A 14,891-nucleotide genomic window follows, 5' to 3' on the forward strand; every position below is an offset into this window, starting at 1 on the left:
GGACCGCAGAGCTGCGTCGGGGTGTCCGGAGCAGGCGGCGCAAGCCTGGCTGGCGGTCCTGTGGGGGGGGAGGCGTCCGGGAAGCTGGAGTGGCCCTGTCATGTGCCTAGTCTGGAGGCCGAGCCATCTTGGAGCGCGGTGCCTTTGCGGTGGATGTAGAGAGAAGTCCATGGGGGGGGGGGGGGGTCCTCTCTACCGTTAAGGTGCCAATGCTGTCAGGCCAGTATGGACGTTAACTGTGTGGCAGTTCTTCTACTCAACTAACTGGATTTCTTAAACCTAAGTCTCTAAAATGTGATTGGCTCCACTGTGCCTATTGTTGAGTTTTTCATCTTCTACTGTATTGTCAACCCTGTTATTTTACTCATTAAGTAGTTTTATGAAGGTGTGCTTTAGTCTTGTGTAGTTTTTATCATTTGTCTGGACCAGAAATGGTGTCTTGTGTTGTTTGATGTGTAACCGTGGTTATATGGGTAGTATTGCGGTTTCTGGGGGACGTAATTTCGTTTTTACTTGTGTACTGGTTTTAAATGAAAATATAGTCTACTAACCAAGCTTGCGTCCTGAGCTAAAATTTCAAATCCTTCATCTGACCACAAGGGATTTTGGCCTCTATTCACCGTGCAGTCAGATTCCTGGATTGTTTTCAAAGAAACCATTGTTGCTAGCCACGAGTCACCACTGTCACCAATTACCGGTCACGACTCACCACCACCACCACCACCACCGGTCATCACCATCCCCAGTCACCACCATCACCGGTCACCACCATCACCGGTCACCACCATCACCGGTCACCACCATCACCGGTCACCAGTCACCACCATCACTGGTCACCAGTCACCACCATCACTGGTCACCAGTCACCACCATCACCGGTCACCACCATCACCGGTCACCACCATCACCGGTCACCACCATCACCGGTCACCACCATCACCGGTCACCACCATCACTGGTCACCAGTTACTGCCTCATCACCCACCACCATCACTGGTCACCAGTCACTTCCTCATCAACCACCACCATCACTGGTCACTACCATCACTGGTCACCACCATCACTGGTCACATGTCACCACCATCACCGGTCACCACCATCACCGGTCACCACCATCACTGGTCACCACCATCACTGGTCACCACCATCACTGGTCACCACCATCACTGGTCACCAGTTACTGCCTCATCACCCACCACCATCACTGGTCACTACCATCACTGGTCACCACCATCACTGATCACCTGTCACCACCATCACTGGTCACCAGTCACTGCCTCATCACCCACCACCATCACTGGTCACTACCATCACTGGTCACCTGTCACCACCATCACTGGTCACCCGTCACCACCATCACCGGTCACCACCATTACTGGTCACCAGTCACTGCCTCATCACCCACCACCATCACCGGTCACTGCCATCATCGCCCACCACCATCACCGGTCATCGCCATAACCAAGTAAAACAAACACCAGCCAAACCACAAGATTCCAGGGTTATCCCAGAGACACAACCATCTCGGGGCTGCCTCACATGCAGCCACACATCATCCAAGCATCAGCCCTTCACACAAGAAACCGTGTTAACGCACAGCTTGCTTCCCTGAGGGGTTAGATGTGCACCAGTCTGCCCTTCTACATGTTGCATCACGAGCAATGAGATGTGGAAAAAAAAGCCACAGGGATCTCGGCTCACCACAGGTGTACGCACACTCCCACATACATGTGCACACTCACCGGCCCGCGCACGCCTGGGCGCCCTCACTCTTGCACCTGTATACCCACCGGCAGACCCACACTCTGTACTCAAGGACTCACCCAGATAAGCTGGGACCCCCCCCCCCGCCCCCCCCCCCCCAAGAACACCCAGCGTCTCACCTCTCAGAAGTACCCCACCTCTCCCCACCTGAAAACGAAATGTGCTTTGGACATTTCAATGATGTCAGTCATTTTTTTGGAATGATGTTTCACAAGGAAACCTCCAATATGAGGATCCTTGCCGGAGAACATATAAAACATTACGGCTCATCAGACGAAAGAGTCTCAGACAGGGTCTCCGAAGAAAATAACACCGAGCCTTTAGAAAATAACATTTCTTCCTCTGACCATCTCACCTTACAAAAAAAACTTACACAAACCACATCTCTTTTATTGCCAGAGCATTTTAATAGCTCCCTCATATTTGTCAAGGGTTATAAAAATAGAACTCTTTCTCAAGTGGTCCAGAGAGGGCTTTGAACTTTATAAATCATGGTTCAGAATCTGAATCAGTAAATCGGCCACGCAGGCAACAGAAAGGGAGTGTGCTTATAAACCAAGCTCATTGCGCTGATGTCCCTACACACACAAACATCAATTAAAACAGAAGAATCTAGAACCTCCACACTCAACAATTAAACTCGCATGTCCTTCAACAGCATTAATAAATACTAATATTATCATGTACAAATTGGGATAAGGTGCTTAAAATATATATTTATATATCATCTCACAGAACAGCAGGTTAAAATGATATACTGATATTAAATGTTATAGTCACCGTATTTACTCAATATACCCTGTAAAAGATTTGCTCTTAAATAAGCTTCTTAGCATTAAAATGTCATGGTAACACTGTCTGCTCTACACAAACTAAATGCATGAGAAAACAGGTTCAGCTTTCACGAGGAAATTAGTGTTGATTCCCCCTGCCCCCATCCTCTGGAGCCCTCACCCCACCGCCTTCTTGATCACCTGGGGTTGCGGGCACTGGGTGGCAGACTCTCGCCACTTGACCGCTGGGCTCCGGCGTGCACTGGTACCAGTCGTTAACTATCTGCTGGCACCATTTGCTCAAACTCGGAGCTGAATAGCTCCTTGTACAGCGGGGGGAGGTGCACGCGCACAACGTCCGGGTGTATTGCTTTAAACGTGGAGAGCTTCTCGGTGTGTCGAATGCACAGGGCTCGTAAGGCGGTCACTTTAGACAGGAGCTGGAAAGAGAAGGGGAGACATTTAGAGGACATTTCCATCATCAGGGTGGGTGGAAAGCCAGCAGAAAGGAACGCAGTGGGATAAAGAGTTAAAATCACGGGAAATCGGGAAAAGAAAATGGGAACCAAAGTGGGAACACTCAGCAGCACCAAGGGAGAGAGGAACAGTCAAGGTGACAGGGCTGTTGAGGGGGCCCAGGAGTGAAACATGAAAATCTGCAGACGCTGTGATGGCAGTAAAAGCACACACGGAGATGTGCTGAAGGAGCCCAGCCTGTCTCGCGACATCTACAGAAGGTAAAGATGTATTGCTGACATTTTGGGCCTGAGCCCTTCCTCAAGATGTAAGAAAAGAACAGGAAGATGTCAAGATAAAGACTGAAGAATTTGGTGGGGGGGTGGGTGGGGGAAAAGAGTCGAAACCAACAGACAACAAGTGTTCATTGGATATGAGAAGAGGAAAGGTGAGAATTGATTTTGCCTCTGGGAAAGGAGACAGGGGGAAAAAGGGGGAGAGAGAGAGAGACACACACACACACAGAAAGAGAGAGACGGTGGAAAGTTGATGAGGTAAGAAGAGGTGGGGGGGGGGTTAACAGTAATTAGCAGTCAATGACAATATGATCCAGATGGTATCCATAAGGGAATGGGACGGGGAATTGAAATGGGTGGCCATTGGGAGATCCACACCATTGGTGCCATTCACCAGAGCGTCGGCGATGGGGCGAGCTAGGGGACTAGATGCTCGGCAGCTACGTTCCATGGCCACGTGCTGATATCCACGGCGACCCTCAGCTGGTCCAACAGGGGAGCTCACCGGCTCGGGGAGCTGTCGTTAACCAGTGCCAAGCGGCAGGCAGGTGACGGCGGTGCTGCGGTGACAGATGGATAATGCCAGGCCCCTGGTTTCTACCAACTTCGTGCTCTTGATATTTCTTGCTGTGACTCAGAGCGGCCGCGCCGGGAACAGCAGCAGGAGAATTTAAATATGTCGCCCAATTACTAAACTGTTAGTTGACCATGAAACCAATAGGGGGCGATAAAATGCCATTTCTTCAAGCAGTGACCCAAACACAACCCCTGTCAAACAACAAGGATAACAGCCCCCTCATGGGCATCGCAGGGACAACAAACATGGAATGGGTGAGCCGAGAGTGGGCTCCGTACCTTGGCCAGGACGTCGTCGTCATGGTGGTGTTTCTGCAGGAGGTGCCGGAGTGCCAGGTGGATCCTCCGCTGCAACTTCTCCACTTTCATTTTCTCCTGAAGCCACAGGCGATCTGAGAAGTGAGACCACCACACAGTCACCTCTGCCCTCCATTGAAGGAAAAGAGCTAGGTACACAGTGGCAGCCCGTGCACGACAGGGACGTCACCAGGGCACCCTTCAATGCCTGGCAGCCAGCGACACACACACCTTGCACCCAGTACCCATACACCCAGCATCAAAACCCCATAGCCAGTGCCCACACACCATGCACCCAGGACACACACACTGCACCCAGACCCACACATCGCACCCAGTCCCACACACCACATACACTGAACCCAGTGCCCGTGAACCCTGCATCCAGTGCACATGCATCCAGCGGCAAAACCCCACACCCAGTGCCCACACAATGCACGCAGTCCAATACCCTGCACCCAGTGTCCATACACCTTGCACCCAGTACCCACACAAAGCATCCAGTCGCACACACGACACTCAGTGCCCACAGCCTGCACCCAGTGCACACACCTGGCAACCAGTGCCCACACACAACACACAGAGCTCAAACCCTGAACCAGTGCCCATACACTGCACCCAGTGCTCATGCAACACACCGAGTGCCCGCACCCTGAACCCACTGCCCACACACCAAATCTATTGCCCACACCTTGGACCGAGTGCCGGCACAAAGCACCCAGTACCCACATGCGGCAGCCAGTTTCCACATCAAGTGCTAACACCCCACACGCAGAGCATAGACCTAAAATCCAGTGCCCAAACACGGCACTCATTAACATAACAAAGTCACACTGCGGGATTCACTCACATAACAAGGTCACACTGTGGAACTCACTCACATAACAAGGTCACACTGTGGAACTCACTCACATCACAAGGTCACACAGTGGAACTCACTCACATCACAAGGTCACACTGTGGAACTCACTAACATCACAAGGTCACACTATGGAACTCACTCACATCACAAGGTCACACTGTGGAACTCACTCACATAACAAGGTCACACTGTGGAACTCACTCACATCACAAGGTCACACTGTGGAACTCACTCACATCACAAGGTCACACTGTGGAACTCACTCACATCACAAGGTCACACTGTGGAACTCACTCACATAACAAGGTCACACTGTGGAACTCACTCACATCACAAGGTCACACTGTGGAACTCACTCACATAACAAGGTCACACTGTGGAACTCACTCACATCACAAGGTCACACTGTGGAACTCACTCACGTAACAAGGTCACACTGTGGAACTCACTCACATAACAAGGTCACACTGTGGAACTCACCCACATCACAAGGTCACACAGTGGAACTCACTCACATCACAAGGTCACACTGTGGAACTCACTAACATCACAAGGTCTCACTGTGGAACTCACTCACATCACAAGGTCACACTATGGAACTCACTCACATCACAAGGTCACACTGTGGAACTCACTCACATAACAAGGTCACACTGTGGAACTCACTCACATCACAAGGTCACACTGTGGAACTCACTCACATCACAAGGTCACACTGTGGAACTCACTCACATCACAAGGTCACACTGTGGAACTCACTCACATAACAAGGTCACACTGTGGAACTCACTCACATCACAAGGTCACACTGTGGAACTCACTCACATAACAAGGTCACACTGTGGAACTCACTCACATAACAAGGTCACACTGTGGAACTCACTCACATTACAAGGTCACACTGTGGAACTCACTAACATAACAAGGTCACACTGTGGAACTCACTCACATCACAAGGTCACACTGTGGAACTCACTCACATAACAAGGTCACACTGTGGAACTCACTCACATTACAAGGTCACACTGTGGAACTCACTAACATAACAAGGTCACACTGTGGAACTCACTCACATCACAAGGTCACACTGTGGAACTCACTCACATCACAAGGTCACACTGTGGAACTCACTCACATCACAAGGTCACACTGTGGAACTGACTCACATCACAAGGTCACACTGTGGAACTGACTCACATAACAAGGTCACACTGTGGAACTCACTCACATAACAAGGTCACACTGTGGAACTCACTCACATAACAAGGTCACACTGTGGAACTCACTCACATAACAAGGTCACACTATGGAACTCACTCACATCACAAGGTCACACTGTGGAACTCACTCACATAACAAGGTCACACTGTGGAACTCACTCACATAACAAGGTCACACTGTGGAACTCACTCACATAACAAGGTCACACTGTGGAACTCACTCACATCACAAGGTCACACAGTGGAACTCACTCACATCACAAGGTCACACTGTGGAACTCACTCACGTCACAAGGTCACACTGTGGAACTCACTCACATCACAAGGTCACACTGTGGAACTCACTCACATCACAAGGTCACACAGTGGAACTCACTCACATAACAAGGTCACACTGTGGAACTCACTCACGTCACAAGGTCACACTGTGGAACTCACTCACATCACAAGGTCACACTGTGGAACTCACTCACATAACAAGGTCACACAGTGGAACTCACTCAAATAACAAGGTCACACTGTGGAACTCACTCACATAACAAGGTCACACTGTGGAACTCACTCACGTAACAAGGTCACACTGTGGAACTCACTCACATAACAAGGTCACACTGTGGAACTCACTCACATAACAAGGTCACACTGTGGAACTCACTCACATAACAAGGTCACACAGTGGAACTCACTCACATAACAAGGTCTCACTGTGGAACTCACTCACATAACAAGGTCACACAGTGGAACTCACACACATAACAAGGTCACACAGTGGAACTCACTCACATAACAAGGTCACACTGTGGAACTCACTCACATAACAAGGTCACACTGTGGAACTCACTCACATAACAAGGTCACACAGTGGAACTCACTCACATAACAGGGTCACACTGTGGAACTCACTCACATAACAAGGTCACACTGTGGAACTCACTCACATAACAAGGTCACACTGTGGAATTCACTCACATAACAAGGTCACACTGTGGAACTCACTCACATCACAAGGTCACACTGTGGAACTCACTCACATCACAAGGTCACACTGTGGAACTCACTCACATAACAAGGTCACACTGTGGAACTCACTCACATCACAAGGTCACACTGTGGAACTCACTCACATAACAAGGTCACACTGTGGAACTCACTCACATAACAAGGTCACACTGTGGAACTCACTCACATAAGAAGGTCACACAGTGGAACTCACTCACATAACAAGGTCACACTGTGGAACTCACTCACATCAAAAGGTCACACTGTGGAACTCACTCACATCACAAGGTCACACTGTGGAACTCACTCACATCACAAGGTCACACTGTGGAACTCACTCACATAACAAGGTCACACTGTGGAACTCACTCACATCACGTCACACTGTGGAACTCACTCACATCACAAGGTCACACTGTGGAACTCACTCACATAACAAGGTCACACAGTGGAACTCACTCACATAACAAGGTCACACTGTGGAACTCACTCACATAACAAGGTCACACTGTGGAACTCACTCACATAACAAGGTCACACTGTGGAACTCACTCACATAACAAGGTCACACTGTGGAACTCACTCACATCACAAGGTCACACTGTGGAACTCACTCACATAACAAGGTCACACAGTGGAACTCACTCACATAACAAGGTCACACTGTGGAACTCACTCACATCACAAGGTCACACTGTGGAACTCACTCACATCACAAGGTCACACTGTGGAACTCACTCACATCACAAGGTCACACTGTGGAACTCACTCACATCACAAGGTCACACTGTGGAACTCACTCACATAACAAGGTCACACAGTGGAACTCACTCACATAACAAGGTCACACTGTGGAACTCACTCACATCACAAGGTCACACTGTGGAACTCACTCACATAACAAGGTCACACAGTGGAACTCACTCACATAACAAGGTCACACTGTGGAACTCACTCACATCACAAGGTCACACAGTGGAACTCACTCACATCACAAGGTCACACTATGGAACTCACTCACATAACAAGGTCACACTGTGGAACTCACTCAAATCACAAGGTCACACAGTGGAACTCACTCACATCACAAGGTCACACTATGGAACTCACTCACATAACAAGGTCACACAGTGGAACTCACTCACATAACAAGGTCACACTGTGGAACTCACTCACATCACAAGGTCACACAGTGGAACTCACTCACATCACAAGGTCACACTATGGAACTCACTCACATCACAAGGTCACACAGTGGAACTCACTCACATAACAAGGTCACACTGTGGAACTCACTCACATCACAAGGTCACACAGTGGAACTCACTCACATCACAAGGTCACACTGTGGAACTCACTCACATAACAAGGTCACACAGTGGAACTCACTCACATAACAAGGTCACACAGTGGAACTCACTCACATAACAAGGTCACACTGTGGAACTCACTCACATAACAAGGTCACACAGTGGAACTCACTCACATAACAAGGTCACACTGTGGAACTCACTCACATCACAAGGTCACACAGTGGAACTCACTCACATCACAAGGTCACACTATGGAACTCACTCACATCACAAGGTCACACTGTGGAACTCACTCACATAACATGGTCACACTGTGGAACTCACTCACATAACAAGGTCACACAGTGGAACTCACTCACATCACAAGGTCACACAGTGGAACTCACTCACATCACAAGGTCACACTATGGAACTCACTCACATCACAAGGTCACACTGTGGAACTCACTCACATAACATGGTCACACTGTGGAACTCACTCACATAACAAGGTCACACAGTGGAACTCACTCACATCACAAGGTCACACAGTGGAACTCACTCACATCACAAGGTCACACTGTGGAACTCACTCACATAACATGGTCACACTGTGGAACTCACTCACATAACAAGGTCACACAGTGGAACTCACTCACATCACAAGGTCACACAGTGGAACTCACTCACATAACAAGGTCACACTGTGGAACTCACTCACATCACAAGGTCACACAGTGGAACTCACTCACATCACAAGGTCACACTGTGGAACTCACTCACATAACAAGGTCACACAGTGGAACTCACTCACATCACAAGGTCACACAGTGGAACTCACTCACATCACAAGGTCACACTGTGGAACTCACTCACATAACATGGTCACACTGTGGAACTCACTCACATAACAAGGTCACACAGTGGAACTCACTCACATCACAAGGTCACACAGTGGAACTCACTCACATAACAAGGTCACACTGTGGAACTCACTCACATCACAAGGTCACACTGTGGAACTCACTCACATCACAAGGTCACACAGTGGAACTCACTCACATCACAAGGTCACACTATGGAACTCACTCACATCACAAGGTCACACTGTGGAACTCACTCACATAACATGGTCACACTGTGGAACTCACTCACATAACAAGGTCACACAGTGGAACTCACTCACATCACAAGGTCACACAGTGGAACTCACTCACATCACAAGGTCACACAGTGGAACTCACTCACATCACAAGGTCACACTGTGGAACTCACTCACATAACATGGTCACACTGTGGAACTCACTCACATAACAAGGTCACACAGTGGAACTCACTCACATCACAAGGTCACACAGTGGAACTCACTCACATCACAAGGTCACACAGTGGAACTCACTCACATCACAAGGTCACACTGTGGAACTCACTCACATAACAAGGTCACACAGTGGAACTCACTCACATAACAAGGTCACACAGTGGAACTCACTCACATAACAAGGTCACACTGTGGAACTCACTCACATAACAAGGTCACACAGTGGAACTCACTCACATAACAAGGTCACACTGTGGAACTCACTCACATCACAAGGTCACACAGTGGAACTCACTCACATCACAAGGTCACACTATGGAACTCACTCACATCACAAGGTCACACTGTGGAACTCACTCACATAACATGGTCACACTGTGGAACTCACTCACATAACAAGGTCACACAGTGGAACTCACTCACATCACAAGGTCACACTGTGGAACTCACTCACATTACAAGGTCACACTGTGGAACTCTCTCACATAACAAGGTCACACTGTGGAACTCACTCACATCACAAGGTCACACTGTGGAACTCACTCACATAACAAGGTCACACAGTGGAACTCACTCACATAACAAGGTCACACTGTGGAACTCACTCACATCACAAGGTCACACAGTGGAACTCACTCACATAACAAGGTCACACTGTGGAACTCACTCACATAACAAGGTCACACTGTGGAACTCACTCACATCACAAGGTCACACTATGGAACTCACTCACATCACAAGGTCACACTGTGGAACTCACTGACATCACAAGGTCACACAGTGGAACTCACTCACATAACAAGGTCACACTGTGGAACTCACTCACATAACAAGGTCACACTGTGGAACTCACTCACATCACAAGGTCACACTGTGGAACTCACTCACATCACAAGGTCACACTGTGGAACTCACTCACATCACAAGGTCACACAGTGGAACTCACTCACATAACAAGGTCACACTGTGGAACTCACTCACATAACAAGGTCACACTGTGGAACTCACTCACATCACAAGGTCACACTGTGGAACTCACTCACATCACAAGGTCACACTATGGAACTCACTCACATAACAAGGTCACACTGTGGAACTCACTCACATCACAAGGTCACACTATGGAACTCACTCACATCACAAGGTCACACTGTGGAACTCACTCACATAACAAGGTCACACAGTGGAACTCACTCACATAACAAGGTCACACTGTGGAACTCACTCACATAACAAGGTCACACTGTGGAACTCACTCACATAACAAGGTCACACAGTGGAACTCACTCACATAACAAGGTCACACTGTGGAACTCACTCACATCACAAGGTCACACTATGGAACTCACTCACATCACAAGGTCACACTGTGGAACTCACTCACATAACAAGGTCACACAGTGGAACTCACTCACATAACAAGGTCACACAGTGGAACTCACTCACATAACAAGGTCACACTGTGGAACTCACTCACATAACAAGGTCACACAGTGGAACTCACTCACATAACAAGGTCACACTGTGGAACTCACTCACATCACAAGGTCACACTATGGAACTCACTCACATCACAAGGTCACACTGTGGAACTCACTCACATAACAAGGTCACACAGTGGAACTCACTCACATAACAAGGTCACACTGTGGAACTCACTCACATCACAAGGTCACACAGTGGAACTCACTCACATAACATGGTCACACTGTGGAACTCACTCACATAACAAGGTCACACAGTGGAACTCACTCACATAACAAGGTCACACTGTGGAACTCACTCACATCACAAGGTCACACAGTGGAACTCACTCACATAACATGGTCACACTGTGGAACTCACTCACATCACAAGGTCACACTGTGGAACTCACTCACATCACAAGGTCACACTGTGGAACTCACTCACATCACAAGGTCACACTGTGGAACTCACTCACATAACAAGGTCACACTGTGGAACTCACTCACATAACAAGGTCACACTGTGGAACTCACTCACATAACAAGGTCACACTGTGGAACTCACTCACATCACAAGGTCACACTGTGGAACTCACTCACATCACAAGGTCACACAGTGGAACTCACTCACGTAACATGGTCACACTGTGGAACTCACTCACATCACAAGGTCACACTGTGGAACTCACTCACATCACAAGGTCACACTGTGGAACTCACTCACATCACAAGGTCACACTGTGGAACTCACTCACATAACAAGGTCACACTGTGGAACTCACTCACATAACAAGGTCACACTGTGGAACTCACTCACATCACAAGGTCACACTATGGAACTCACTCACATCACAAGGTCACACTGTGGAACTCACTCACATAACAAGGTCACACAGTGGAACTCACTCACATAACAAGGTCACACTGTGGAACTCACTCACATCACAAGGTCACACAGTGGAACTCACTCACATAACATGGTCACACTGTGGAACTCACTCACATAACAAGGTCACACAGTGGAACTCACTCACATAACAAGGTCACACTGTGGAACTCACTCACATCACAAGGTCACACAGTGGAACTCACTCACATAACATGGTCACACTGTGGAACTCACTCACATCACAAGGTCACACTGTGGAACTCACTCACATCACAAGGTCACACTGTGGAACTCACTCACATCACAAGGTCACACTGTGGAACTCACTCACATAACAAGGTCACACTGTGGAACTCACTCACATAACAAGGTCACACTATGGAACTCACTCACATCACAAGGTCACACTATGGAACTCACTCACATAACAAGGTCACACAGTGGAACTCACTCACATCACAAGTTCACACTATGGAACTCACTCACATAACAAGGTCACACTGTGGAACTCACTCACATAACAAGGTCACACTGTGGAACTCACTCACATAACAAGGTCACACTGTGGAACTCACTCACATAACATGGTCACACTGTGGAACTCACTCACATCACAAGGTCACACTGTGGAACTCACTCACATAACATGGTCACACTGTGGAACTCACTCACATCACAAGGTCACACTATGGAACTCACTCACATAACAAGGTCACACAGTGGAACTCACTCACATCACAAGTTCACACTATGGAACTCACTCACATAACAAGGTCACACAGTGGAACTCACTCACATCACAAGTTCACACTATGGAACTCACTCACATCACAAGTTCACACTATGGAACTCACTCACATAACAAGGTCACACAGTGGAACTCACTCACATCACAAGGTCACACTGTGGAACTCACTCACATCACAAGGTCACACTATGGAACTCACTCACATCACAAGGTCACACTATGGAACTCACTCACATCACAAGTTCACACTATGGAACTCACTCACATCACAAGTTCACACTATGGAACTCACTCACATCACAAGGTCACACTATGGAACTCACTCACATCACAAGTTCACACTATGGAACTCACTCACATCACAAGGTCACACTGTGGAACTCACTCACATCACAAGGTCACACTGTGGAACTCACTCACATCACAAGGTCACACAGTGGAACTCACTCACATAACAAGGTCACACTGTGGAACTCACTCACATAACAAGGTCACACAGTGGAACTCACTCACATAACAAGGTCACACTGTGGAACTCACTCACATCACAAGGTCACACTATGGAACTCACTCACATCACAAGGTCACACTGTGGAACTCACTCACATAACAAGGTCACACAGTGGAACTCACTCACATAACAAGGTCACACTGTGGAACTCACTCACATCACAAGGTCACACAGTGGAACTCACTCACATAACATGGTCACACTGTGGAACTCACTCACATAACAAGGTCACACAGTGGAACTCACTCACATAACAAGGTCACACTGTGGAACTCACTCACATCACAAGGTCACACAGTGGAACTCACTCACATAACATGGTCACACTGTGGAACTCACTCACATCACAAGGTCACACTGTGGAACTCACTCACATCACAAGGTCACACTGTGGAACTCACTCACATCACAAGGTCACACTGTGGAACTCACTCACATAACAAGGTCACACTGTGGAACTCACTCACATAACAAGGTCACACTGTGGAACTCACTCACATAACAAGGTCACACTGTGGAACTCACTCACATCACAAGGTCACACTGTGGAACTCACTCACATCACAAGGTCACACAGTGGAACTCACTCACGTAACATGGTCACACTGTGGAACTCACTCACATCACAAGGTCACACTGTGGAACTCACTCACATCACAAGGTCACACTGTGGAACTCACTCACATCACAAGGTCACACTGTGGAACTCACTCACATAACAATGTCACACTGTGGAACTCACTCACATAACAAGGTCACACTGTGGAACTCACTCACATCACAAGGTCACACTATGGAACTCACTCACATCACAAGGTCACACTGTGGAACTCACTCACATAACAAGGTCACACAGTGGAACTCACTCACATAACAAGGTCACACTGTGGAACTCACTCACATCACAAGGTCACACAGTGGAACTCACTCACATAACATGGTCACACTGTGGAACTCACTCACATAACAAGGTCACACAGTGGAACTCACTCACATAACAAGGTCACACTGTGGAACTCACTCACATCACAAGGTCACACAGTGGAACTCACTCACATAACATGGTCACACTGTGGAACTCACTCACATCACAAGGTCACACTGTGGAACTCACTCACATCACAAGGTCACACTGTGGAACTCACTCACATCACAAGGTCACACTGTGGAACTCACTCACATAACAAGGTCACACTGTGGAACTCACTCACATAACAAGGTCACACTATGGAACTCACTCACATCACAAGGTCACACTATGGAACTCACTCACATAACAAGGTCACACAGTGGAACTCACTCACATCACAAGTTCACACTATGGAACTCACTCACATAACAAGGTCACACTGTGGAACTCACTCACATAACAAGGTCACACTGTGGAACTCACTCACATAACAAGGTCACACTGTGGAACT

The 14,891-nt window shown here is 48.0% G+C and overlaps 1 protein-coding gene across 2 annotated transcripts in view; it reads right to left on the reverse strand.

Moving 5' to 3' along the window:
- Positions 1-1,884: 1,884 nt before the first annotated feature.
- Positions 1,885-14,891, reverse strand: part of roraa (RAR-related orphan receptor A, paralog a) — a 459,616-nt gene continuing 446,609 nt past the window's right edge. For both annotated transcript variants that reach the window (XM_069902931.1, XM_069902932.1), the window contains 2 exons: positions 4,145-4,257; positions 1,885-2,977 (listed from right to left, as the gene is read on the reverse strand). In XM_069902931.1, the coding sequence (XP_069759032.1) occupies positions 2,813-2,977; positions 4,145-4,257 (278 nt within the window). In that variant the 3' untranslated portion in view covers positions 1,885-2,812. The remainder of the gene's footprint in view (positions 2,978-4,144; positions 4,258-14,891) is intronic.

Source organism: Narcine bancroftii, chromosome 11, assembly GCF_036971445.1.
Source record: "Narcine bancroftii isolate sNarBan1 chromosome 11, sNarBan1.hap1, whole genome shotgun sequence".
Taxonomy (NCBI): Eukaryota; Metazoa; Chordata; class Chondrichthyes; order Torpediniformes; family Narcinidae; genus Narcine; species Narcine bancroftii.